Source organism: Podarcis raffonei, chromosome 8 (assembly GCF_027172205.1).
Source record: "Podarcis raffonei isolate rPodRaf1 chromosome 8, rPodRaf1.pri, whole genome shotgun sequence".
Classification (NCBI taxonomy): Eukaryota; Metazoa; Chordata; class Lepidosauria; order Squamata; family Lacertidae; genus Podarcis; species Podarcis raffonei.
The window spans coordinates 92,017,187-92,045,161 of NC_070609.1; the positions used below are offsets into that span (position 1 = coordinate 92,017,187).

Consider the following 27,975-nt stretch of genomic DNA (forward strand, 5'->3'; position numbering starts at 1 on the left):
TGCTTGTGGGATTTTTGTTTTGTTGGATGCAGAGCCTGGGCTGTTCCCTGGGGCTTTCCTCACACACAAGGAGAGGTGGAAGCAGCCTGTAAGGCCTCCAGATTATTTTAAGCACAGCAAAGGGCACGCGAGGTAGGAGAGGCTGCTGGGAATTTGTGTTTTGGGCCCCTGCCGTTTGTGGGTGATGGATAGTTACTGAGATGTGGTTACAGATCTGTTGCTGTGGACTGATATCTGCTGCTGTCTCCCCTGACCTAAAAGGAGGCTGGTTTTCCCTCTCCACCTCACAAGAATCCAGTGGTGTGTTCTTGCTAGTTCAGAATGAAGCAGGAGGCAGGCTTGTATTGTTTTTGACTTTTTTATTTTCTCAGTATTTTTCTTTTAAGGAAAACCCAAAACCTTCATGTTTCTGTGGATGCAGATAGAATTCAAGTGTCCTGCTTGATAGGTAGATGTGAGGGCAATTGTGCATCACTTGAAAGGAGGGCAAGAGAGGGCACAGGACATCATACTATTTGCATATGCTAATTTATGTGAATGGATGCATGTTTAGAATTAATTTATTATATGTACAATACACCTCCCCATAGCAGGGTAAAACTGCAGTTATATGAAGTGGAAATTGTTCTAGTGATTTATTTTTTCCATGGAATGTTTTCCATTTCATAAGTTATTTATAGATTAGTCTTTTTTTTGTCTACTGCATTTCAGTGTGGTATATAGGGTTCTCTTCCACCCCACTTTATCTCCACAACAACCCTGTGAAGTGCATTAGGCTGAGAGGCAGCCCAAGGTCACCCAGTCAGTTTCCTGGCTGAGTGGGATTTGAATCTTGGCCTCCCAGGTCGCAGTCCAGCCACTGCACTGTGAACTGGGACACAGTCCATGCGTAACCATGAAGGGGTACTAATTACAAATCAATATGAGGCAAGCTTGGCACGTTCAAAGGTTTCAGTAATGTTTGCGGAGTACAAGTAGAATGAACATGCTAAATTAGGATCCCTCTCCACCACACTGGGAAATTTACCAGGGCAAACTGAAAATTTCCTGACGCAAATTACCCTGTGCACATTGCCTTGACTTGCACAGGAATCTTTTCTGAAAAAGCCACGTCCCCTTGAACTTCAGCCAGGTGAGCCACACACCTGCTCTTTCTGTGCTCCAGATGCTAATGGGCATCATGAACATCCTCCTGCTCTACCGTCTTACGGTTCTTCATCTTTTGACTGGACTTGGACCAGACAGTCCTTCAAGCAGAAGATTCCTTTCAACAGAGGGCTGTCCTCCATAGAAGGAGGCTGCCTGGCTGACCTGCAGGCATGGCTGCTGATGGAAGGCATCCCTGTTGCCTGCCACTGCCAAGGCATCCCTTGCATGAGGCAGGGTGGAGCACCTGCCCCAGGTGATGGATTTTGGGCACCAGCATCATCTCCGGGCGGCCAGAGTTTCACAGGAAACTCAGTTGCATAACAGGTTTGTGCAATTAAAGTGCTCTGTTGTCCAGGCACAATAAACACACATTAAAAAACCAGAGGCTTCGTGTGGTTAGGAAACAGTCAGCGATATGCCCCCCAAATGATGAGATGAACAATTTATGAACTGGAAGACTTATGTAACGTCCATGCAAACGATTTGAGATGAATACTCATTTTTGTAAAAATCCCATACATAAGAACCAAAACCAGTGCCCCACAAAAGTGGATGTTGCATAAATCTCCCACAAGCCTTGTGCAAGCAGATTGGGGCGAATTCCCAATAAATGAGTCATCTGGAGGGAGGATCTAGCCTATTAATACAGCCCACTGGGAAGTTCTCCAGATCATTAGCCAGAGTCAGGATCCAGCAAGTCAGGTGAGGGGCCTGTCAGTCCAACTTAGCCAGAGGCTTGCAGGGATCAAGTGTAGCGCAACAATCACAGATAGGGAGTAGGAGCACAGCAGAAGCCTCCTCACCCAACAGGGTGGGGACAGCAGCAGCCGTGCCTGCAAAAGGCTCAGTCCCCAGCCTGAAGAAGATGGAGAGATGCTGTCAGCCAGTGTAGTCAGCACTGAGCTTGGCGGGCCTGGCTCCTGGGCAGCTCTGGGGCCAGGGTTCTGCAGGACCTGGTGGACAGGGACTGACACTGGGGCATCCCAGATGGCATCCTTGAAGCGTAGAACTTCTGCCCCTGGACTTGTCGTGAAAGCGCTGTAGATGGACTAGGCAGGGAGCTGAATGGTGGGGGACTCAGAGCAGATGAGGGGAAGTCTTCACACAGCGCACCGTTAAACCATGGAAATTCACTTCCACAAAATGGTTGCTAGTTGTGATGGGTGATGCAGTACCTTCAGGATTGGAAGAAGCCTTATGAGGAATGGTCGAGGGAGTGGAGGACGTTTAGCCTGGAAAAGAGGAGACTGAGAAGAGATTTTCATATATCTCAAGGGTTGTCACACGGAAGAGGGAACTGGTTTGTTTTCTACTGCTCTGGAGGACCTGAACCAATGGGTTGAAATTACAAGAAAGGAGATTCCGACTCAACTTTAGGAACAACTTTCTGATGGGAAGAGTTGTTTGATAGTAGAATGGACTACATTGGAAGATGGTGGACTCTTTTTCATTCTAGGTTTTCAAACAAAGGTTGGATGACCACCAGTCAGGGATTCTTTAGCTGTGATCCCTGCACTGTGGGGGGTTGGACTAGATGACCCTCGGGGCCCCTTCCAACTCTACAGCCCTATGGTTCCATGTCTCTGCATATCATTTGCTGGGGGAAATGGGTAGGGAGGGCACTGCTCTTGTGCTCCTGTCCCACTTGGGGGCTTCCCAGTGGGGCATCTGCTTGGCCCCTGTGGGAGCAGGCTGCTGGACTAGGTGGGCCCCCTTTGTCCTCTTCTTAGGACAGCTGGGAGCCCAGATGCCAAGCCGACTCAGGGTGGTGTCTGACGGCATAGCAATGCGTATTCCAGTTGCGGGCATGGTAGGAAATGCAACACAGGAACATAGGAAGCTGCCTGATACTGAGTCAGACCATGTGGAGCCAGCTGGCTGCATGGTATGGCTGCACAGATTGCTGTACCACAGCAAGGACACAGAAAAGATGGCCAGCAGCTTCATGTCTCTCTCTCTCTCTCTCTCTTTCTGGAGGGGGGGAAAGCTGTTGTGGAGTGACATTTCAAGTGGCCACCAGATGGCGCCGTGTCATCTAAATCCACTCCAGATTGGATACATTGGGGTCGGAGCAGCTGCAGCGCTGCTCTCCCTGTGCCAGTTGTTTCTGCACTGGAAGGAAGCAATTCTTTGAGCTGAATCAAGGATGCAAATGTGGCTGACTTGCAGGTATCTGCTTACCTGCAGAACTTATTCTGCTGCTGCTCTGAGTGGGCCCTGAGATCCAGTCCTCCTGACAAATGCAAATCCTGCTCCCTTGCTTCTCCAGCTTTTGGGATTTGGCCAGATACACCATAGTCTTCTGCACTCTTAGGCCTAAGCGGTATAGTTTAAATGGTTAGGAGACTGAGCTGCAACTGTTCAAATCTTATCTTCATGAGGACATTGGTAATTGGAGTGGGTTGTCTAATACTTTCTTAGCCTCTGCTCCCCCACCTGGAAATGGAAGCATTAATTCTGACCTACTTTACAAGGTTGCTGTAACAAGAAGGAGGGAACCTATGCATGTGACATGATTTGAACATTTGAGGGCCTTCTGTATTTATTGTTTCTTACAAACAATGGATGAGATGGGGTCCCGCTCCAGACTGCAAGAGGATGCCCTAATATAAAAATACCCGATAGCACATAAAAAACTAGCCTGTCATAATTCTTCTTTTCAGCATGCCAACTTTCTAGATGTAGGGATTTTTACTTTTACAAAAAAATTGTTATGGAGACTCCTTTGGCACTGGCCAAGCCAAGGTTCACCACAGCAACTGTTGCAGCCACTCTCTTCACAGCCTCAAAGGCTAGAAATTTGTCCCCCCCCCAGGTTGATGTTCCCAAGAATTATACTCCCAATATCACATTCCTCACTTTTTTTGGACTTGAACAGAATCCCAGAAAACAGCCAGCCTGCTAAAGCTTCTGGCCTCAGGTTCCAATATCTTTTTGCCTGAGGTTCCTGACATAAATGGTTCTTAAAATTGCATCAAGTGGTCCGTGCACCCAGCAGACCTTATTTTGGAACGAAGCTTTTCCTCTGCTGCTTTTTTCTTTAAATGACTGTGCAGATGCTCATTCTGCGTTAACTTGCCCCCTCCTTATCAAACTCCCAGTGCATAGATAGTACTTCTGCTGTTGCATTAGAAAGACAGTCGGGTGTCTTTCTCTCTAGAATATTAACCCATCTCTCAGTCCTTTCAGGGGTATCTCTGTCCCAAAGAGGATGCCATAGCTAGCTGCATGTGATGGAGGGGGCATTCACTCATTCCTCCAGCCCTGACAAGAAAGAGCGATGGGTTGAGGGAGGTGAGATGTAAACAGGCCAATCAATGGGAGAGTGCATGGAAGGATGTGATTAAAGTAGCAAAGTGATTGATGGAGCAAGACAGATAAATCTCTCCAGGTTGGAGCCTCTGCCATCTGCAAATAGCTAACAAAAACAATTAGTGATCCCTGTATTAAATCACTGCATCCTGCCTGGCTTTGACGCCCTGATGAATGACAGCTAAACTAGGCCTTAGCCTAAAGATGCGCAAACAGTATCCGTGCGAGCTCTGTATGTGGGTGCTTTCACTCTGAAAGGGGATGCAGCACGATGTTAAGTGGCCAGAGTCTTGGATTGGGACCTGGGAGGCCTGGATTCAAATCCTTGCACAGCCATGAAGGTTAGTAGGGTGACTTTGGGCCAGTCACTCTCTCTCAGCCTAATTTGCTTTACAGGGTTTTCTAAGGATAAAATGGGAAAGGAGAGAGTCATAGATGCCACTTACAAGTCAATTGAGGAAAGGTGGGATATAGAGATGTGAGGATGGATGGAGGGATGGATAGATAAATGAATGAATGAATGAACGAACGAACAAATGAATGAATGCCTCAAAAATCCTCGTTTCCTAGCTTGAAGGGGTAAGATGCAGGACCGTGGCAGTCCAGGACAAGCCATTGTGAGTGAAGAAAATAATAGGGAGTGAGAGGGTTAAGTGCTCCAGCACTCCACCCTCATTGAAAGAAGGGGCAACTCCCACAGCTGCTTTTCCTTTAAAATCATAGCAACTCTCTTTATGAGAAGGCAGAGCGCTGGCCCTTTTAACTCAGTATTATCTGCACTCCAGGGTTTCACCTGCAGATGAAAGGGATTGAACCCAGGAGCTTCTGCATGTGGAGGAGATGCTCTACCACTGAGCTACAGCCCTCGGCTACAAGGGACTTACATGGGACCAGAGTGAAGCTGTTGTGAGCTGTTAAGTTTTGTGGCCTTACTGTCAAGGCCAAAATGTTACATAGATTCTTCTGGGCACTTCCAGGCTGGTGTTATTTTTGGGTGGGATTCCATCACATACTGCCAAGTTCAGGTTATGCAGTTATTGCTAATTTTGCACTCTTGAACAACAAACCCCTTTGTGGTAATTGTACCACTCTATTCTGCCTTGGTCAGACCACACCTGGAATACTGTGTCTGATTCTGGGTACCACAGTTTAAGAAGGATGTTGGCAAGCTGGAATGTGTGCAGAGGAGGGCAACCAAGATGATCAGGGGTCTGGAAACTAAGTCTTATGAGGAATGTTTGAAGGAGCTGGGTATGTTTAGCCTGGGAAAGAGGAGACTGAGAGGAGACATGATAGCTATCTTCAAATATCTCAAGGGCTGTCACGTGGAAGTGGGAGCATGCTTGTAGGACTCGAACCAATGGCTTCAAGTTACAAGAAAGGAGATTCCAGCTAAACATCAGGAAGAACTTTCTGACAGTAATAGCTATTCAACAGTGGAATGGTCTCCCTTGGGAGGTTTTTAAGCAGAGCTTGGATGGTCATCTGTCAGGGATGCTTTGGCTGAAATGCCTGCATTGCAGGGGACTGCACTAGATGCCCCTCGGGATCCCTTCCAGCTCTCAGATTCTATGACTTCCTCAAAAAATCAGGGGGTTTTTTGCAATAAGGAAAGTGATGGGGAAATGATGGGAAGTGTGGGATAGAACCTGTTTTGACATAAAGTCCTCTAATCTTCCTGCAAGCAAATCAGGGTTAAATGCTCAGTCCTCTGGAAGCACAACCCTGCCACCCAGCTAGGTCTGTATCCGAATTCCCAGCATTGTCAGACCCTTCAACTTATAAATTGCACAAGCGGCCCTTCCCTTTCCCTATGTAAAGAGGAGGACCACCAGCAGGGAGCAAAGGGGGAGCAGAGGTCCTCTGAGGACCACTAATCTGTGTCCCTTTGTGGCAGGAGAATCTTCATGCATCTTTTGTATAATGTCTAATTTTGCACTCAGAAGGAAGTGGAGAAACATCTTCCTGGGGTTGAAAAAGTGGACAGGGAGAAAGAGGCTTTTCTCCCCCTCGTCATACCAGAGCTGTGCCTCTTTTTGCCATTTTGATTTCTTGAGGGCAGATAGCTGGAGGTTTGGTCTTTGTAGCTTTCCTGGTAGCTCTTGGAATTGTTGTATGAAAAGAAAGTAAATGTGGGTGGAATTCCAGGAGTCTTCAGGAAGGTTGCAGAACATTTCAGGCAAGCAAATACTGTGTGCAGTGCAAACTCCTTGTCCTTACTTACTAAGGACAAATATTCAATCCATTTCCTGTCTTTGCCAGTTTCAGAGGTATTCATTCCTAAGTCTGTTCCTTCTAGCTTCTGTATCATTACACATTTTTTTACACATTGTACGGCAAAATTAGGAAAGCTGCATTCCGACCTGCATATTAGACCAGGAAATGTGAATCTAGTTGGTTCACTTAAACATGCAGACTGGAATTAAATCCTGTTTGAGTTCTCTGTGGCCCCCAGATCTGCTATTCAACTCTGTGCTGCTGTTTTATATTCCCCTTTTTAAATGGCTCTTGTCTGCTCTCCCTTCCTGCCCTTTCTATGCTTTGGGGCTCTTTCCCTTGGCCAAAGCGGGAAGTGCAAACAAGTAAGCAAAACCAGTGGAGAGAAGCCTTTTGGACAGTGAAAGGCCAGCGGAGATGACCTGACGAAAGCTTGAAGATTAGTCATGCTTTGGCCTGAGCTGTGCAAGGGCCTCTATCTCATCTTTATTTTATAATCTTTGTCAGTCTCCTTCCCCACGCAAGGAGACATAACATCCATTAAATCATTCTTAAGAATGAGTGAAAACAGTGCAAGACTTGAAGGCGAAGATACCTTTGTGTCTGTGACGATGCTGTAAATCCTAGAATGCAGATTTCTATTGAGAATTGCAGAGGTGCATTCAAGATACTGAAAAATTAGCAAGGCTTCTACTCTCCATGGAAAATATATATATGCTGCCAGTTTCTTTATAAGGCTAAGGGACTTGAGCTGCAGTCTGGAAAGTGCTTCTGCCTCTGGGGTGGAATTTCTTTGCTGCTTCCCACTGATCAGTATGGGACACAGTCCCTCAGGAAACTCTCCCATTACTGCCATGTTGAAACAAATGTGACTCACAGTTCTGGAGCTCCCCAGACTACTCAGAGCTTTTCCATGGAAGCTGATTCATTAGGGCAAATACGTTGATACAAAGGACATAAAAGAGATATATAGAAAGGAGAATTCCCTGGATGCCAAGATCCAGGTTTGGGCCAACTACTCTTGGGTGAGAAAAGCCCAGCAGAGATTTTAAATCACAAAATATGCAGAGTGGCAATATTGACTATTAGACCTTTAAAATATGAGTTCCAAAGTTTCCCTCTTCCCTAGCATAGAAAAAGATCACGTGTTTGGTAAGTTAAAAATGGTTTACTTAAAAACTCCCCAAAGGTCAGATTCATAGCCATATCTATACAGCATTCAGAAAAAGTTGCTCAGACAGAAAAACTTAGTTTAGTTCCAAAGTGCTGAAAGTTATTGCTGCAGGAACTCCAGAGTGGCTTGTAAGAGTGATGCAGTCTGAGCTTGGGGCAACTAGTTTAGAAACTCAGGAAGCTGCCATAGACTGAGCCAGACCACTAGTCCATCTAGCGCAGTGTTGTCTACAGTGGCTGGCTGAGGTTTTTAAGCAGGAGTCTCTCTCACCCCCACCCCCTGGAAATGTTGCCATTTGGACCTTCTGCATGCACAGCAGGTGCTCTACACCTGAGCTACAACCCTTCCCTGATTTACAATGCAGACAATGACAGGGACCTTGTAGGTAACAAGCAACTAACAAGTGGCTGGGGCAACCCAGCCAGATGGGCAGGGAAGAAGAAGAAGAAGAAGAAGAAGAAGAAGAAGAAGAAGAAGAAGAAGAAGAAGACGACACAGTGACAACAATAAAAGCAATAGCCTATTTGCAGGGCTGTTGTGAAGATTACTGGGCTAATGTATGCAAATTGCTCTGCCCACTAGGAATGCACTCTACATTAGGCTAGGAATGTGGGAAGCTACCTTAGAGCAAGGTGACAAAGGGTGAAGTGTAACATTTTTAAAATTAAAACAACGCTACGTCAATGCCAAGGCTTATTATCTGCTTGGTCTCCTTGCTACATCTGCCAGTGATGCTTTATTTAATGGCTACAACGAAATCATCCCAAGCCGTGAGCTTGTTTATGGACTGTGTTCTGTGATAAGGCAAAGTTCATGAGCTCTGTTGTCCTGCCTTCTGTATAATCTCACAGTCCCAGAAGGGGAGCCTCCCCTGCAGCAGGCGCTGCAGCATCTCTGTGCCTGCCGATTATGGTGTGCCCCATCTCAACTTCTATCTGCCACTCCTTCTATCTGCCACTCCTGGTGTGGAGCGTCTGTGTGGCTGAAGGAAGTTCAGCAGTGAGCCCCATCCTTTGAGTGTGCAGCCTGAAAGCATTGGGGGGATCCACTTGCTTTCCTGGAGCAAGCAGCGGCGATGTCGGGTTCCATATGGCAATGGAGCCAGTGCAGAGTAAGTATTGGTACAGCAGATTTTGCTTGGGTGTCCTTTCAATCCTAGACTTGACTTAGAGCCTGGGTAGGCAAACTAAGGCCCGGGGGCTGGATCCGGCCCAATCGCCTTCTAAATCTGTCCCACGGATGGTCTGGGAATCAGCGTGTTTTTACATGAGTAGAATGTGTGCTTTTATTTAAAATGCATCTCTGGGTTATTTGTGGGGCATAGGAATTCGTTCATTATTATTTTTCAAAATGTAGTTTGGCCCCCCACAAGGTCTGAGGGACAGTGGAGCGGCCCCTGCTGAAAAAGTTTGCTGACCCCTGACCCAGAGGCAGGCAGGCAGCAGTGTTTTTTCAAAGAAAAGAAAAGAAGGTGCCAGTATTCACCATGCAGTTGTTGCAGGAAGTGCCACACTTCTAACATTTGGGGGGAGGGATAGGGGCCAATACGGTGTACCCTTGAGTACCCCCAGGAAAAAAAGGACTGGCTGGAGGTACCTCCTTATAGTAGCAAACTGATTTTCTGAGGGTGGACTCTAATGTAGCCAAAACAGCATCACCCACACTCAAGAGAGAGGTGTCCGCAGGCTTTTTGGAAGGAGCCTGGCTTGCCTTGGTATACAAGGCACCACTATTGCTAATGGTCACACAGGTTCTGCAGGCTTTTGAAATGCAACAGAAACCTACAACACTGGCTGCCTGTTTCTGCACTTCTTTTGCTAGCTGCTGTAGACAGGTTTGGGTGCAATCTGCTCTGTGTCTGAGTGATGGTTGCTGTTTTGGGTCCTGGTGCTGCCCCTGGCAAAACTTGTGTTTTACCATTGATCGGAACAAACAGCAGAAAACCCAATTGCCATTTGTGCCGATTCAACAGTAAAATGCTGGTTTTTCTGAGAGGAGCGCTGGGACAAAAAACCAAACCAAATCACCACGGTCAGACACAGAACTTTAAAGCACGGACCTGTGCCTCAAAACGCGGCACTAAAGGAAGTCTGGATGAGCTGAGAGAGAGAGAGAGAGAATTAGGGACTCCCTGCATTTCTTGCATTCAAAACCACACTCTCCAGAGTAGCTGGCAAACCTCCTTGAAGGCAAGACCCAGGGCTGGTGCTTTGAAAGCCTTGCTGCCCGGCCACCAGCCTGGATATGCTGAGCTGGCAGGAACTGGCTGCAGGAAAGATGCCTCCTCTTTGCTCTTGCTGAATCCTTCTCGTTGGTTTGCTGCCTTGCCAGAGTTCTCTCTTTGGGCTTGGATAGATCGCAGCAGACAGTTCTCTGCTCTGAGCCTTCTTCGTCCAGAATGTCTAGGCCAAGCAGGTGTGAACTTGTCTTGCTTCCACCTGGCTAAAAAAGCTGAGAGGGAACAGATTGGTAGAATTAATGCTCTGTTAGCAGACTTTTGCTGGGAAGCTGGAGGGAATGGCTTCTGAAATGGGTTCCCTCTGTGTGTGTGTGTGTGTGTGTGTGTGTGTGTGTGTGTGTGTCTGTTGCGGAGGTTCTCAGCCCCACCCATTTCAGTCTGTGTTGTGGCTTCTTCCTCTGTTTGCTGGTGGTGCTAAAAATCCAGGGTCAGGGGACATGACTGCTAAAACTGCCTCTAAGCTTGCTCCAGGGCATTTTGCAGTCTATTGGGGGTATATTTTTGCTGCTCTCTTGATTGATTTGTTTTGCAGGTTATTGTATGGCCCTTATTGCAACGCATTGTCCCCTTTTCTAATATTTTGGTCATACTTTGTGCTTTCAAAATTTTGTAAGTCCATCATATGCTGGGAAAGCAACACTACAGATCCCTGGTGGCTGCACCACTAAATCAGCAATGGAGGATTTTGTGAGAGGCTGGCACCCCAAAAGCTTTGCTTGCAGAGTGCATCAAAATTGCCTGCCTCCAGAAAAGCGGCCTTCTGCATGAGTCACTGTTGGGAGAAAGCAGGTGCAAGTCCAAGTCAAAACTTATTCAGAGATGCGTCAGTCAGACTCAGTTGAGGGTATGTAATTCTGCAGCATCTTTACACTGGTCAGAGCAAGGTGCTTCCTTCTGCCCAATGCAGCAGGATCATGCAGAGATGTAGCAGGCAGCCTCTTCTACAGAGGAGCAGAGAAAGTGGTCTCGCACCAAACCTGAGCGCTTGCAGTACCTGCTGAAGGCCCCAGGTTGAATCCCCAGCAACATCTCCAGGTAGCGCTCAGAGAGAACCCTGCTTGAAACCCCAGAGAGCTGCTGCCAGTCAGTGCAGGCACTATAGAGCTAGATGGATGAAGGGTCTGACTCATAAAAGGCACCTTGCTATGTTCCAATATTGTTCCTCTGTGCTGCCTGCCCCCTGCCTCCCCTTGTAGCCCATCCTGTCTCCCGGTTTATGCCTGAAGCGTGGAGAGGAGGGTTGGATGACTAGGCTGACTGGGGGCAAAGGCAGGGAGAGCCATGGCTGCCTTACCTCCTGCAGGAGGGGCCCCATTTTCTGGGATCCGGCTATTGGCCCAGGTTGCTGTGGCCTTCTGGAGCATCTCCTTACCTTGCTATTTGGAAAGTGCCACCCATGTCAGGTTTGTTGCTCAGAGATTAATGAGCAAGAACTCCTTATCAAAGTTCTAGGAGCTTTTGGGTGTGAGGGCGGCTTCTGCATGGTGCTGAAGACTGATTAACGTTACCAGCCTTCTCTAACCTTGTACTTTCCAGATGTTTTGGACTGGCACTCTTCCTCTTCTTCTTCTTCTTCTTCTTCTTCTTCTTCTTCTTCTTCTTCTTCCGTTGCCTACATATTTCCTGCTAATTATTCAGAGCCCCTCCTTTCCCTGGGCCCGATACACAGATTCCGCAGACACCTCCCCCCACCCCTCCTTTCCCTTTGGTTCCTCCTTTCTTCAGTTCCCTGACTCCCAAGCTCCTTTGCATGCCTGCTTTCTGGGCCACTGCCTGCTTTGCCCCAACTTCCTTGAAGTGCCTTGTCTCTTAAGATGCACCCTGCCCCAACCAGGGCATAAGAAGCCTGTGTTGTGGAGCGGTTAGAGGAGCCTTGCTCAGCCTTCCGTTCCCAGATGTTGTTGGACTAGCACTCACATCATCCCTGATTGCTGCCACTGCTGGCTGTGGCATGGGAGTTGTAGTCCAACAATGTCTGGGAACCTAAGGTTGAGAAAGGCTGGGTCAGAGTGTTGGACTAGGACCTGAGAGACCAAGATTCGAATCCTCCCTCAGCCACCCGAAATTCACAAGGGGGCCTTGGGCCAGTCACACTTTCTCAGCCTAGCCTTCCTCATATGATTGTTGTGAGGATAAAATGTGTGGATGAAGACACAAGACATATGCAACACATTGAACTATGTGGAGAAAAGATGGGATAAAAAGACAATAAATAAATTAAAGCTCCTTCCTGAGTTTGTGCTGTGAGGTTTCTTCTTTGATTTTCTTGCTTTGGTGCCCTTTCCCCCGTCTTCCAAGCACCCTCCCTTCAGGCTTCTCTTTTCCAGTTCTTCCTGCTCTGTGTACTTCCTCTCAGACTCTTCGCTCATACTCCTTAGGTTCCCTACATTCTGAGACTTCTCCCTAGTTCCTCAGCTTCCCATTGTGTGAGGTTTTAATTCCCAGCCAAATGGACCACTTTCCCTCGCCTCACAAAAGTTGGACTGCAAGCTGCTAGATTCTGTGAGCAACGGAACATTCTGAGCCTCTGCACCAGCTCACCCAGTCCATCTGAGGGGCCTCATAAGTGTGCTCCTGCGCACAGAACGGTGGCTGTGACTTTGGTGCCAGCCCCTGGGGCAGGCGGTCAGGGGCCATCCTTGGATGCACCACAGTGACACTGTCCTTAGTGACCCCAGCTGTCACGGAGCCTTACTCTCGGAGGCTGGCTCTTTCTAAAGCTAAGTTCCCCCCACTTTGCTGCCTGAGCAGCTTCAGCATTTGTATCTAATTGCAGCAAAGGAGTTTTGTGTTTCTGGAAACAGGCCTCCTTGCCAGTAGTTGCCTGGCTCGTTCAAAACTCCTTTTCCCACCATCAAATTTGCTAAAAGTGGGAGATCAAGATGGTTGGTCAGAGGGAGCTATATGAAGGTTTCAGCTGGCAGAGGGGATGGCAGAAAGGAAGCCAGGAGGTTGGGAGAAAGCTCTGTTGGCTGCTCTCTTTCAGCTTTGTTGGAAACAAGAGGCACTTCACATATTGCAAAGCCAACACAAGAGGCTCTTCTGTGCAGGAAACAGGCAAGCATTCACCAGCCTTGGGTCCTCCTGATGTTTTGGACTACAGCTTCCGCTCATCCAAAACATCTGCAGGGGACGAGACTGATGTAGAACGTCATGTGTGTCTCTCGCACACACGTTTTTAACTGTGTGTGCATGCATGTGTGTGTTGCCTGTGGCAATCGGCAGACACATGAATTCTTTTAATGAAGGATGGCAGTGGCTTCCAACCATGGTGGCTTCTCTCTCTCTCTCCTGTTGAACGTGATCTGCCTCTGAGCACATGTGAGGAAAGCCCTTTGGGACTTTCCCTGGGCATCTGGCTGGCCATTCTGAGAAGAGGATGCTGCGCTAGATAGACCATTGGGCTGATCCAGCCAAGCTGAGGATGATGGCCATCCACGTGGATGGCTTTCAAGGAGGGTTAGACTCCTTTATGGAGGGCAAGGCAGGCAGGGCCTTTCCCTGCTTGTGATTCTCAGCAACTGGTGCCCAGAGGCCTCCAGCAGTGGAACCTCCGGAACGAGTTAAGTTCTTAACCTGAGGTACCACTGTATGGAGTGGATGCAATGTAGCAGCAAATGCTGCAATCCTAGGCATGTGTCTCCAGACATTAGTCTCTGTTAGCAAAGTAGCTGGAATAAAGCAGACATAATCCAGGGAGAAACTGCTAACTCCCAACAGACTAAAATCTCCAGCCAGTCAAAGTCTGCTTCCAGCCACACCAGCAACAGAATTAACCCCATAAGTCACACAAACTGAACGGTCCCTGCTGTTGTACTCCCAACTATCTCCCTGTCTTCAGTGGGGCTTACTCCCGGGCAAGTGCACACAGAACTGCTGACTGAGAGTCTGAGCTGTGGACCAGGAAGTCCCTGCTGGCTGGTGCTGATGGGACTTGTCACCCAAGCATCCTCAGGGCACTATGTTGGTGGAGGCTGGAGGGTCCCAGGGTCAGATTCAGTTTCAGGCAGCTTTAACAGTTCATAGCCACGAGGAGTTAATGAACAATTCCCATTATGGCTTTGAAGATTAACAAAAACCTAAGTACGCTTGGCTGCCTCTGCTTGCATTCATCCCTTGTTGCTGTTCCTTCTTGCTTTAAACTATAAGGTCCTTGGGGCAGGGTCTCTACCAGGGATCTATCCTCCTGTTTTCCTGTCTCTCTCTTTACGTTTGCTTCTCCTGCTTTGTGAAAACGGCTAAGTGCATTAGAGGGATCTTCAGTCAAATGCCTGTGTCTAATCTAACATCAGGTTCATTTCTTAATTCTGCTGGCAAGAAATAAAACAGCAGCAACTGATGGATACTTGTGGAGTAATTCCGATTTTGGAAGCTGGGGCGAGGGGGAAAGAACAGCACAAGACTCAAGGAAAAGACCTGCAGAGCAGGCAGCCGTGAAATCTTGGCCAGGGATGAGATGACACTTAGCAGCGCCAAGCCACACTGGTGCTTGAGGGGTCTTGACTGTAGAGGCGCCATTTTGCCATTAGGTGGAAGTGTTGAGTTTTCTTGGTTTGAGGAAGATCGCTTGGTGCTAAGACATAAGAGCCCACATCAGGATGCACTTCTGAGCCTGCAGACGAAAGGAAGCGGCTGGTTCCAGGCTAGATCCATGGGCTAATTGTGAGCAGAGAGCTGCATTGAGGCTGGAAGAGCCTTAGCTCAGGGGGAGCATCTGCTTTGCATGCAGAAGGTCCCAGCAGGTTTAGTCTCTGCATCTCCTGGTCCAGCTGCAAAAGACTCCCTGCGTAAAACCTGGAGAGCCACTGCCAGCCAGTATAGGCAGTACTGAGCTCAGTGGGGAAATGGTCTGACTCTGAATAAGACACTGTCCTCTGCTCTTGGGTGGGCTAAGTTAGGAGTCAGGCAACTTCCTGATGGGAAGATGGCTGTTGTCTCTTGGGACACGCATGAGAAGCTGTGCATTTCGCCAGAACAGGCGGCAGTGGAAGTGGGTTGTTCTGACTTCTAGCTTTATTTTAGACTGGATTTTTGTACAGTAGGGCTGTGATCTCAGCTTCTGGTTACTCAAACCACAATTTAGGGCTCAGGATTCTTTCATTCTGGGTGTATGTCTTTTGCACCAGGCACCATTCAGAAGAGCTTGGGGTAAAGAACTTAAGAAGAGCCCTTCTGGATGCAGCCGTCTTGCCCAGCATCCAGCCAGATGCCTCTTTGGAGTTTCTGGCCTTTGAACTCAATGGGTCTGTGCTGAGTGCCTGCTCTTTGATGCAGTCCAAAAACTGGCAACTTGACACACATGCTGAGTACAGCACCAGACGTCTTGTAGCTGATAAATTTGTCTGCTTCATGAAAGGTGGAATTCTCTAGAACCTTTCCTTATCAGTCCAGTGCAGAATTATGTGGAGTTGGGTGGAACTGCTGGGTGATGGCATCTGTCTGGGAAAGCAGCCTGAGCTGCCCTGCTATGTCCATTGCACTTTGCAGCATTTGATGCACAGAGGTGTTGTGGTTTTTATTTTATTTTATTTTATTTCTTGCTGTTCCATTCCAAGGACCTTGGGATGCAGCTGGGGTTACTTAAAGGGTGACTTAGAAGCCCTGATTCTTTATGTGTTTTGTTCTTTCCTCCCCTTGATCTAAAACATAGTTCAGGCCATCAGGGTGGGGAGGACCAGGGTGAGGAACGCTGCCATCCCCCGTCAGATTTCCAGTCTGCAGCCCATATCTGCCTCCCCTTGCTTGATATTTCACTTGAAGTGAGTTTAGAAGGCTGCTGCCTCTGTGCTACAAGCCCTGCTGCTGGTCTGCTGAAGGAACAAGCCTTAAGGCAGCCTTTGCCCAGCCAGCACCTGCAGAAGTTTTGGACTACAACTCCCATCACCCCATAAAGGAGCTGATGGGAGTTGCGGTGCACCAGGTTGACAAATGCTGGCATGCTGTGGCAGGTAATGCTGGGTCTCTGCCCTGAACCCTCCGGCTTTCTCCAGGCTCCCCCAGCACCTTTGCCACCCACGGGACCATTTTTTAAATCCTGCTTTAAAAGTCAAGGTTGGCACTGATGCAAACCCAGAGAGTGTTGTTTTCTAAACCCTGCAGTGCAGTCCAGAGATCCAGATGCCAAATTGCTTCCATTACTGGATCCCTGGAGTGCCCTCTCCTTGCAGCGTCCATCACTAAAGGCCATGGCAAGGTCATTTGCTCTTCCTTAACATGCTCTTGCATCTCCAGCTTAGACTGGAACAGACCCTGGACTGAGACAGATGCTGTAGCTCACGGGTGGGGAACCTCAGCTCTGCAGACGGAATAGGGCAACTGGGCCTCCCTCTCCAGCTCCTGAGACTCTCCTCTGGCCACACCCTTTCTCCCAGGGCACACTGGCCCTGCTGCCTGTCCTTTCCTGTGCTTTTTGCCAGGCTGCAACATGCTCTGGAATTGTGATGTGGGCTCTTCCCCTTACGATGTTCTTCACCTACATGCCTGGGATGTTGATGCGCATGTCTGTGTGCACACAAGCACCCCACACGGCAGGGGCAGCAGCTCCCCCCAGCCCCAGTCAGCATAGCCAGGGGTCAAGGGGGATCGGTGTTGTGGCCCACCAACCTCTGGGTGGCTTCCCTTTCCACACTGAAAGCCCCAGGTCTGTGGAATAATGGAGCAAGCGCCATCCCAGTTCTACAGACTCTGTCTGGAAGTTTCTGCTTATGGTCCCTCCTCTCCAAAATACTCTTCTGGACCCCAGTGATGCAAGAGTTTGCCAAGCCTGTGTAGTGGAGAGGAACAGAGACAGCGAGAAAGCCCATGTGGCATAGTGGCGAGATTTGAGCATTGGGCTAGTTTTTGGGTGATTCTTGGCCAAATCCCTCCTCCTCCAGTCGTGCTCACTGGATGTCCCTGGGCCATTCACTGCCTCTCAGACTAACCTACCTCACAGGGCTGTTGTGAGGAGAAAACAAGGGAGTGCGAGAAACATGTATGCCACCTGGAGCTTGGAGGAAAGGAGCATACAATGCATACAAAGATGATGATGATGATGATGATCTCATTGTACGTACATTTCATGCCAATGTACAAAATACAATAAAATCAGCCCAAAAGCAGTTTAAAACAGCACAGGAAATAATGGCAGTTAAATTAAAAACCTTCCTTCCTTCCTTTCTTTCTTTCTTTCTTTCTTTGGCGATCCCTCATAGCCGAGTAAGATTGTCTTCCATGAACACGGTTTTAACAACGAGGCCCTAAGTGACTGTGGAGGCCTATTCTGGATCCACATGTCCTTTCACAGTGGGGCTTTGCCAAGCGTGCCTTCCTCTTAGCACCTTTCTCCCTTGCGTCCTGAGTTCGAGTGTCTTCAAAGCCCACAACACCTTTGGTCAAGGCTGTTCTCCAACTGGAGCGCTGGCAGGCCAGTGATGTTGTTGTTGTTGTCTCCTTGTACATACATTTCATGGCAATGTAAAAATACAATAAAATCAGCCCCAAAACAGTTTAAAACAGCACAGGAAATAATGGCAGATAAACTTAAAAACAGTACAGAGCTGACAGCTGTGGCAGAGAGTCAAGGTGAGACAGTCTGTTGGAAGAAAAACGTCTTCAGCTGGAAAGTGCAGTTTGTGGGTTCCTGTCACATCTGGACAGGAATGCTGTTCCACAGAACATGAGCAGCAACACTAAAAGCCCTGCTCTGAGTTACTGCAGAATAACCACTTGTGGGATCTTTGGAACTTGCAGGAGAAGCTTTTTCTCAGACCACAGTGATCTACTGGGGATAAAAGGGATAAATCTCAAGTAACCTAGTCTTGAGCTGTATAAGTTAGTACCAACTTGACCCAGTAGTGCTTGGGGGTGGGGGGAGTATTGCCTACAAATGCATATTTTAAGGACATTAAAAACACATTATATTAGGGGGGGGGATGCTTGCAAAAATGTGTACATTAGGAAAAACTCTAAGCAGAAACTTAAAGAATAAATGGATCAAAAACTGATGTGTAAATGTGGGGAACGACACTGAAGAAATCGGGAAAATGAGTTGGGAGAAGCCAAAATTGACCGAGTTTGCCCATCCCTGTTTGTGCAGGAGAGTCTCCCCTGGACAAGAGCTGAGCCCCTTGCCTGCCCCTGCTTTAGGCACCAGAATGCCTTGGCCTGGCTCTGTTTTGCTTGTGGCAAGCTTGCCACCCATAGATTCCCCTGCCTGCTGACCGGCATTCCCCCTGAGGCCCTGGCACCTGCATCTCTGCTGACACCCCCCCCCCCCCCGCCGCCAATGGGTTGGCAGCCAGCAGCCGCTTGTTGCTGAGAGGCAGGCAGCTATTAAATATCCCTGCCTGACATAATGATGGCAAGAAGAAGAAGGAGAAGCGGAACATCTTCCATTAGCATCTGGCTCACCCTGCAGCGGCCACAGAGGCAGGAGGAAGGCAGCCTATATTTTTAGACAGGATGCAACGCAACTTTCCGGCTCACCCAAAGGTGGGGAATAGCTAAGGGAGGAAGAGCGAGAGAGGGAGAGATTGAAGCTGGGCTCAGGTTTCGGCTCAAGCGCTGGGCTATGGCAGCACGGCAAGGAAAGTCTGGGCCAGGCAGTGCTGTGAGTATAAAATGTGCTTTTCCTTTGCACAAAGCCTCCTGTCCCTCTGCTTTCACCCCCCCCCCGCCCTGCTTCTCTTGCTCTGGAAATTGCCTGCCTGTCAGAACTGGGGGGGTGGAGGTGGGGTAGCATTTCAGCCCTCAAAGTTCAGTTTGCATGTTGCTTCACATGTACTTATTTATGTGTCTCTCGAGGGCAGGGGAAAGCTCACACAGAAGGGGAGAGTCCATCTCTCTCCCCCCCCAGCTGACATACCAAGCCACCCTTTCCCCATTTCTGAGTTGCCTTACAGGCCTCTGGAGTGAGAAATTCCCTTTTGGCTCTGCCTAGTTGTTTGGACCTTAGGACAACATGTAAAGTTCAGGCCAGAGGGTGGTGGCAGCTGCAGAGTCTTGTCCTCCAGTAGATAAAAAACTGAGCAAGCAGAAGGGCACACAAGACTTCTCTTAGACAAGCTCCTAAATCCATTTCTGCACGGGAAAAACAAGCAAACTGATGTCCTCCTCTGTCCAAGTTGAGTGAGCTAATGGCTTTATTTCACTTTTCCCTGGTCCTCTTTCCACCATCTCTCTCTCTCGCAGTCACCCTTTGTGGGGCCACACTCACTGCTCTGCATGGAAGGGCCAGTGCTCCTTGGTTGCAGCTGTTCCAGTAAGCCTCAGCGATGGCATGCAATCTGTGTGTTTGCCTTCAGATGGCTGAACTGCAAGCCATCCTACCCCTGTGGTTGCCCAGCGCAAAGTGAGGGACACCCCCTCCTCTGTGCATTGCAGTGAACTTGGGGGCAGGAGAGGTGTGTGATTTACATGGAAACTTCAGCTTCCTGAAACAAATCACAAACCAAAACACACACTTCGGCAGTTTGCAATGCAGTTCCCCAGACAAATAATGTGTACCGCGATGCATACTTACATACGTGAAAGTGTGCATGTAAATGCATATATTAGTAAGACTAATATACAAAAAATGCATTGTGGTAGAAAAATTTGTTTGCAAATTTTGTTAGACAAAATTGCATACAATTATGCATATGATGCATATATACAAAGTGGTATATACAAATTGTGTAACAGTAATATATATATTAAAATGCTGATGAATTTTCATGAAGAATCTTTTTTTAAAAATTGCAAACTGATGCAGAAATGCGGAGAACTTGGAGCTGGAAAAACTAGTGAAATAAAGGGAAATTGGGCTGCTCCTCCTCCTAGGGCCAGAGTCTGCCTTCCACCAAGGGCTCTAGCATACTCTGATAGGTGCGGGTGGGACCAAGCTCTCTCTCCCCACACCTCCGCCTTTCTCTTTACGCCACAGCCTTTGGAGATACTCAGAAGCAGCTGGAGAGATTCCTGCCACTTCTGAAAGAATCTGAAGCAAAGGGAGAGCCTGGTTGCTGTCTTCTCCTGAGTCCTTTGCAGGTGCCAGAGGACTTGGATGAAGAGCAGGATGGAGTGGTCATCGTTGACCCACAAGCAATGGCTTCAGTCGAGGCCAGCCAAAATGTTTGAGGTCCCCGGAGATGGATGCATCCCATAGGCCTGTAAGAGGTAGACCATTCACTTGCAGAAAGCCTTCTCCCACATTTGCCATTGTGGGGCTTCGTGATGCCAGAACAATATCAGGGTGGCACACCTGCCAGAATCTCACAGATGCTGGCATCAGAGGCCTTCTCTTGGGTACTTATAATGGCCCAAGGATCACTCACTACCCAAGCACCCTCCCACCTGATTTGCAGGGGACCCTCCTGCACTTCGTAAAGAGCAGCTGAAGCTCAAAGAGATGATTTTGATGCGCATGTGTGGTGGTGGTGGGGGGGAGAAACTAAGGACTATAGCTCAGAGGTAGAGCATCTGCTTTGCATGTAGAAGGTCCCTGGTTCAATCCCTGGTATCTCCAGGGAAAGCTAGGAGAGACTGTCTGAAGCTTTAGAGAGTCCCTGCCAGTCAGTGTAGCCAATACAGAGCTAGATTGACTGACTGTCTGACTTTGTATATGGCACCTGCCTGTATTTCTGTGCTGGAAGGGTGTGCATCAGGACGGAGAACCTCAGATACCAGGGAAGTCATGTGCCCCTTCAGACTCCTGGGGACCTTCTTCAGACCAGATCCCCTCCTGGCCACGGCCTCTCTTCCCAGGCCACACCATCCTCAGGCCTTGCTTCTCACCCTCCTGGATTGCTTGTTGTCAACTCTGGCTTGCCTCAAAGGGGGTGGGGTGGGGGAGGGGTGTATAAGCTATCCTACTGTACAAAAGTAATGTTTTAATTTGTTGCTGTACCCATGTTTGCCTCTGGCTTGCCCAACACTGGCATGTGGCCTCCAGAAGATTGCCTGGAAGAGAATGTGGCCCTTTGGCTGCAAAAGGTTCCCTACCCCTGGTCTGCAGGCTAGCACCATTTCTCCTAAATACTCAAAATAGTAATAGTGGTTGACCAGGTACCAGTGGAATAAAACAGAGGAGGGAAGGGATCTGGACACGTCATTCTGGAACATGAAAGGGCCATTTTATGAATGACCCAAAGAGGCTGGATTGGTTTGTGCCAAATGCTAATTGGCAGTGGTGAGGCTGCCATTTGGATTTTCTGCCACATGCACCCAAATGCCTTCTGCTGGCCTTAGAGGTTGTTGCTTTTTAGGAATATGGGAAGCCGGTCCCTCTATTTGTCCATGTGCTGCAGGGATAGCAAGACATGATGTTCCCCAGATGTTGCTGAACTCCAGCTCCCATCAGCCTCAGGCAGAAGCCCATGGTCAAGGATGATGGGAGTCCAGGAACTGCTGGAGGGCAACAGACTGGCTGCCATTGATTTGGTCCAGTGTTGTCTATTCTGAATGGCTGCATCTCTCCAAGGATTCAGGCAGAGTTCCTTCCCTTCTTAGGAGAAGGAATGGAGCTCAGTAGCAGAGCATCAGATTGGCCTGCAGAAGGTCCCTGATACAACCCCGGCATCTCCAGGCCAGGCTTGGGAAGATTCTTCTCTGAAACCCCGGAAAACTGCTGCCAGCCAGTGTGGATTATGGGGAGCTGCCCTGTGGCCTTCTAAATGTTGCTGGACTCAAACTCCGTTCAGCCCCATCTAGCTTGGCCACTGGTCAAGGAATTGGAAGTTGTAGTCTAGCAACATCTGGAGGGCTGCAGGATAGCCAAACCTCATGTAGACCATAGTGAGCTAACCAAAACAGGAATCTGGCTCAGTGTACAGCAGCTTGCTGTCATCACCTGCTTCCTGACCCTTTTACCTGGAGATACCAAGAGTTGAACGTGGAACCTTCTGTTTGCAAAGTGGGCTTTCCACCGCAAAGTTAGGGCTAGTACCCAAAGCTGAGAGAGCTTTGATTGTCACTTTAGAATGGATCTAGTACCCCTTCATGGATCACTGCCTTGCCGTGGCAAAGGGGCTTGAATAACTCAGAGAAGCTATGAACTATGCCATGCAGGGCCACCCAAGATGGACAGGTCAAGGTGGAGAGTTTTGACCAAATGTGATCCACCTGGAGCAGGAACCAGCAAGCCATTCCAGTATCCCTGCTAAGAAAACTCCATGGACAAAGACAACAGGCATATAAAAGTTATGACGCTGGAAGATGAGCCCCTCAGGTTGGAAGGCGTCCAACATGCTACTGAGGAAGAGCAGAGGACAAGTACAAGTAGATTCAGAGCTGATGAAGCGGCTGGGCCAAAGCCGAAAGGTTGCTCAGTTGCAGATATGCCTGGAAGCGAAAGGAAAGTCCAATGCTGTAAAGAAAAATATTGCATAGGAACCTGGAATGTAAGAACCATGAACCTGGGTAAGTTGGATGTGGTCAAAAATGAGATGGCAAGAATAAATATTGACATCCTGGGCATCAGTGAACTAAAATGGACGGGAATGGGTGAATTCAGTTCGGATGACCATCATATCTACTACTGTGGGCAAGAATCCCGTAAAAGAAATGGAGTGGCCCTCATAGTCAACAAAAGAGTGGCGAAAGCTGTACTGGGATTCAATCTCAAAAATGATAGAATGATCTTGATACGAATCCATGGCAGACCTTTTAACATCACAGTAATCCAAGTTTATGCACCAACTACTGGTGCTGAAGAAACTGAAATTGACCAATTCTATGAAGACTTACAACACCTTATAGAAATGACACCAAAGAAGAAGGATGTTCTTCTCATTATAGGGGATTGGAATGCTAAAGTAGGGAATCAAGAGATAAAAGGAACAACTGGCAAGTTTGGCCTCGGAGTTCAAAACGAAGCAGGGCAAAGGCTAATAGAGTTCTGCCAAGAGAACAAGCTGGTCATCACAAACACGCTTTTCCAACAACACAAGAAACGACCCTACACATGGATATCACCAGATGGGCAGCATCAAAATCAGATTGATTATATTCTCTGCAGCCAAAGATGGAGAAGCTCTATACAGTCAGCAAAAACATGACCTGGAGCTGACTGTGGCTCAGATCATCAGCTTCTTATAGCAAAGTTCAAGCTTAAACTGAAGAAAGTAGGAAAAACCACTGGTCCGGTAAGATACAATCTAAATCAAATCCCTTATGAATACACAGTGGAAGTGAGGAACAGGTTTAAGGATTTAGATTTGCTGGACAGAGTGCCTGAAGAACTATGGATGGAGGCTCGTAACATTATACAGGAGGCAGCAACGAAAACCATCCCAATGAAAAGGAAATGCAAGAAAGCAAAGTGGCTGTCCAACGAGGCCTTACAAATAGCGGGAGAGAGAAGGCAAGCAAAATGTGAGGGAGATAGTGAAAGATACAGGAAATTGAATGCAGATTTCCAAAAAATAGCAAGGAGAGACAAGAAGGCCTTCTTAAACGAGCAATGCAAAGAAATAGAGGAAAACAATAGAATGGGAAAAACCAGAGATCTGTTCAAGAAAATTGGAGATATGAAAGGAACATTTCGTACAAAGATTACCATAATAAAGGACAAAAGTGGAAAGGACTTAACAGAAGCAGAAGACATCAAGAAGAGGTGGCAAGAATACACAGAGGAATTATACCCCCGGTAGTGTGGTTGCTGACCTTGAGCCAGACATCCTGGAGAGTGAAGTCAAATGGGCCTTAGAAAGCACTGCTAATAACAAGGCCAGTGGAAGTGATGATATTCCAGCTGAACTATTTAAAATTTTAAAAGATGATGCTGTGCTACACTCAATATGCCAGCAAGTTTGGAAAACTCAGCAGTGGCCAGAGGATTCGAGAAGTCTACATCCCAATCCCAATCAGTCTACATCCCAATCCCAAAGAAGGGCAGTGCCAAAGAATGCTCCACCTACCGCACAATTGCACTCATTTCACACACTAGCAAGGTTATGCTTAAAATTCTACAAGGCAGGCTTAAGCAGTATGTGGACCGAGAACTCCCAGAAGTGCAAGCTGGATTTCGAAGGGGCAGAGGAACCAGAGACCAAATTGCCAATATGCCCTGGATTATGGAGAAAGCTAGAGAGTTCCAGAAAGACATCTACTTCTGCTTCATTGACTATGCAAAAGCCTTTGACTGTGTCGACCACAGCAAACTATGGCAAGTTCTTAAAGAAATGGGAGTGCATGATGACCTCATCTGTCTCCTGAGAAATCTCTATGTGGGACAAGAAGCTACAGTTAGAACTGGATATGGAACAACTGATTGGTTCAAAATTGGGAAAGGAGTACGACAAGGCTGTATTTTGTCTCCCTGCTTATTTAACTTATATGCAGAATTCATCATGCGAAAGGCTGGGCTGAATGAATCCCAAGCCGGAATTAAGATTGCTGGAAGAAATATCAACAACCTCAGATATGCAGATGACACAACCTTGATGGCAGAAAGTGAGGAGGAATTAAAGAACCTTTTAATGAGGGTGAAAGAGGAGAGTGCAAAATATGGTCTGAAGCTCAACATCAAAAAACCCAAGATCATGGCTACTGGGCCCATCACCTTCTGTCGAATAGAAGGGGAAGAAATGGAGGCAGTGAGAGATTTTACTTTCTTGGGCTCCATGATCACTGCAGATGGTGACTACACGAAATTAAAAAATGCCTGCTTCTTGGGAGAAAAGCAATGACAAACCTAGACAGCATCTTAAAAAGCAGAGACATCACCTTGCCAACAAAGGTCCGTATTGTTAAAGCTATGGTTTTCCCAGTAGTGATGTATGGAAGTGAGAACTGGACCAGAAAGAAGGCTGATCGCCGAAGAATTGATGCTTTTGAATTATGGTGCTGGAGGAGACTCTTGGGAGTCCCATGGACTGCAAGGAGATCAAACATATCCATCCTTAAGGAAATCAGTGAGTGCTCACTGGAAGGACAGATCCTGAAGCTGAGGCTCCAATCCTTTGGCCACCTCATGAGAAGAGAAGACTCCCTGGAAAAGACCCTGATGTTGGGAAAGATGGAGGGCACAAGGAGAAGGGGACGACAGAGGATGAGATGGTTGGACAGTGTGCTCAAGGCTACAAACATGAGTCTGACCAAACTGCGGGAGGCAGTGGAAGACAGAAGTGCCTGGCATGCTCTGGTCCATGGGGTCACGAAGAGTCGGACACAACTAAACGACTAAACAACAACAACAAGTGCCCTCTACTTGCCGCCTCCGTTTTGTGGCCCCTGGCTACATTCCAGGAAGAGTCTACCCTATCTTTGCATCTTTTGCACTGTGCAAAAATAGGTGGAGTTATTTCCACCCTTTCAAGCAGTGGCAAGGAGACAGTTCTTCTGCCCAACCCTCTTGGTTATGTTGCCACCAGCAGAAACCCTTTAGGGTACAGTCTCTGCCAGCAATGGCCCAAGATGTTTCGTTACCTAAGGTGAAGCAGACGATGGTGCCATCCCATGACTAAAGAGCGCTAAAGAGCAGGTTTTTGGGGAAAAGTGGCGCGGCAAAGGCAAAAATGGTTGGACTCATGCCTAGAAAGCACAGGACAAGCAGAAGCACGGATGAGCCCTAACAGGAGACATGGCAGAGGTGATGTGTGGTTTGGAAAAAGTGGATGGGCAAGCAGAATTCTGGGCTTCACTCCCATGGGAAATAGAGATGGCCTTAAAAGAAGAGTAGACAAATTCTTGGAGGATCAGGCTTTCCATGGCTACTACGCACAGTGGCTGTGCTCTCAGGCTTCCCATAGGCATTTGGTTGGCCATTGGGAGAAGAGAATGCTGGGTGACGTGGGCCATTGGCCTGATCCAGAGGGCTCATCTTATCTTCTGACAACAGGACAGCGTCCTTCATTGTAATGTAGGCTAGCAGGCTAGTGCAGGGCAGGCTGCATGGCACAAACACCTCTGCCCTCCAACATCTTGCCCTTAGTCCTCCATCACTTGGCTGCCCTCCTCTCCAAGCACCCGCTGCCTGAGGTGGCTGCCTCACCCTGACCAATGGCAGGGCTGGCGCTGTTGTCCGCCATTCAAGACCAGGGGGACCAGTCCTGGCATGAAATACCATGGGGTCATAAGGCTCTGTCTCATACAGAGTCAGGCTGTTCTTTCATCTAGCTCAATATTTATCTGCACTGACGGGCAGAATGGAAGGTGGTCTTTCTGCATGAAGAGTCAGCAGCCCCTACTTAGCTTTTAGGCATGGAGGAAGCTGTCTTAAAGAGAGCCAGACCATTGGTCCACCCATCTCTATAACTGAGTAATCGGAGGGGGGGTCCTTTCCCAGCCCACCTGGAGACGCCAGGGATTGAAACCTGGGATGATGTTCACGCAACAGCTGTGTGCTCTTCCCACTGAGCTGTGGCTTTCTAGGGCCTTTGCACAAAGCCTGCCTCCATTCACAAATCTCTCTCCTCCCTGTGGTGCCAGCTCTCTTTTGCCTCTCCCCTCCCCTGGACTCGAGAGGCCTCCTTCTCTGGGCCAGGGTCCCACATAGGAAGTGTGCAGTTAATTATAGCCAGAGCATCTTGGTTATCTCATCTGCTCGGACACCTGCCTGCTCTACTTTCATTTTGAGAAGTGTAAGGGGGGGAGGGGGGTTTCCATTCCCAAAGGCTTATGCAAGAGTTCAAATTTGGGTAGGGTCAAGCTAAGCAGCAGAGAAGGGACCCACGTCCGTTTTCAGTGCTAAATGCAGGCTGCTGCTCTAGTCTGCGGGGTCTGCCCCTCCTGGGTCCGAGAAGGACACTGTTTCCCTTTGAAGAAAGCTGAAAGTGGCTCTGGAGCTCCTCTGGATAACCTCTGCTTATGGGGCATGACTCGCTTGCATAACGTCCGTGTCCAGTTTTGTCTGTGTCCTGAGCATTTTTTCTGATTTGTTGTGGGGCATACATAGGACAGCAAGCCTTTGTCCCTTTTTGCCTGTGCTGGGGTTGCACATCTTCCTCTTAACCATTCATTAATTCCACACTTATCAGTGCATTTCCTTGTCAGTTTTCTAACAGCAAAGAGTCCGTTTGTTTGTTTGTTTGTTTGTTTTAAAAAGTGGATTTGTTGTGACAGAGCACTTTATTCCCCTTTGAATTGCACAAACCTCCATTTCCCAGCATGTGGTTGAATACCTCCAGCAAAGTACTGATAGTCTGGAGGCGACCTCAGAGAGGCTTTGCTGCCCAGGCTGTGCAGGTGCTATTTCCTTTTGTCCTGCTGCTGTCTCTGGACAAACTGATTTAGCAGGTGTCTGAAGTGCGGGGGGGGGCAAGCATACTGTAAAACAAAGATCAACCATGAGGCCTCTCTCAGGCCATCTTTTACATCCACTTAAAGAAAACCAAAGGGTTTGCACATAAGCATATTGTACAGCTTTCATGTTTGCCAAGGGCTCCAACAAACCAACCAACTGCCTGCCTGCCTGCGAGGCTGGAGAGCTGCTGCCTGTCAGTGTAGGCAGCGATGAGATAGATGGATCAATGGTCTGACTCATCAGCCAGATCTATGGTTTGAGCTGAAAATCTATTAAGTTTTTTTTTTAAAAAAACCACCCACTGGGAAAGGAGGCACGAGGCTCTGGCAGCACGCTGGAGTCCTCCTTCCTCCTTCCCAAAGCTGGGCAAGCTCTTACTGGGCTTGGGGAAGGAGGCAAGAGGCCCACGTCCCAATCTTTCTTGGCTGAACTTTGGAGGGTTTGCTGTAGTCAGCTATGATGCCTCTACCTGTGAACACCTGGGGAAAGCTGTAGGCAGGCTGAATGCGATGTTTCTGAAAGAGGTGAGAATTACGGAACAGACACATCACTAAAACTTACGGTAATTTAAACAATGTGAGATTTGGTTATCATATCTTGTTTATAAGAATGTACCAATGTTATGTTTGTTTTTCATTTTTTGGAAAAAAGATCTGGTCATGTTCATGAACTTACATGCTA

At 48.1% G+C, this 27,975-nt stretch overlaps 1 protein-coding gene across 9 annotated transcripts in view; it reads left to right on the top strand.

The window, feature by feature from the left end:
- Window positions 1-27,975, top strand: part of ANK1 (ankyrin 1) — a 184,028-nt gene that overhangs the window by 40,098 nt on the left and 115,955 nt on the right. Inside the window, exon 1 of one of the 9 annotated variants that reach the window (XM_053401578.1) lies at window positions 8,801-8,963. The exons of 7 other annotated variants lie outside the window; for them this stretch is intronic. In XM_053401578.1, the coding sequence (XP_053257553.1) occupies window positions 8,928-8,963 (36 nt within the window). In that variant the 5' untranslated portion in view covers window positions 8,801-8,927. Of the gene's footprint in view, window positions 1-8,800; window positions 8,964-18,589; window positions 18,682-27,975 lie in introns of those variants that run through there. One more of the 9 variants, XM_053401577.1, reaches the window with a different exon arrangement.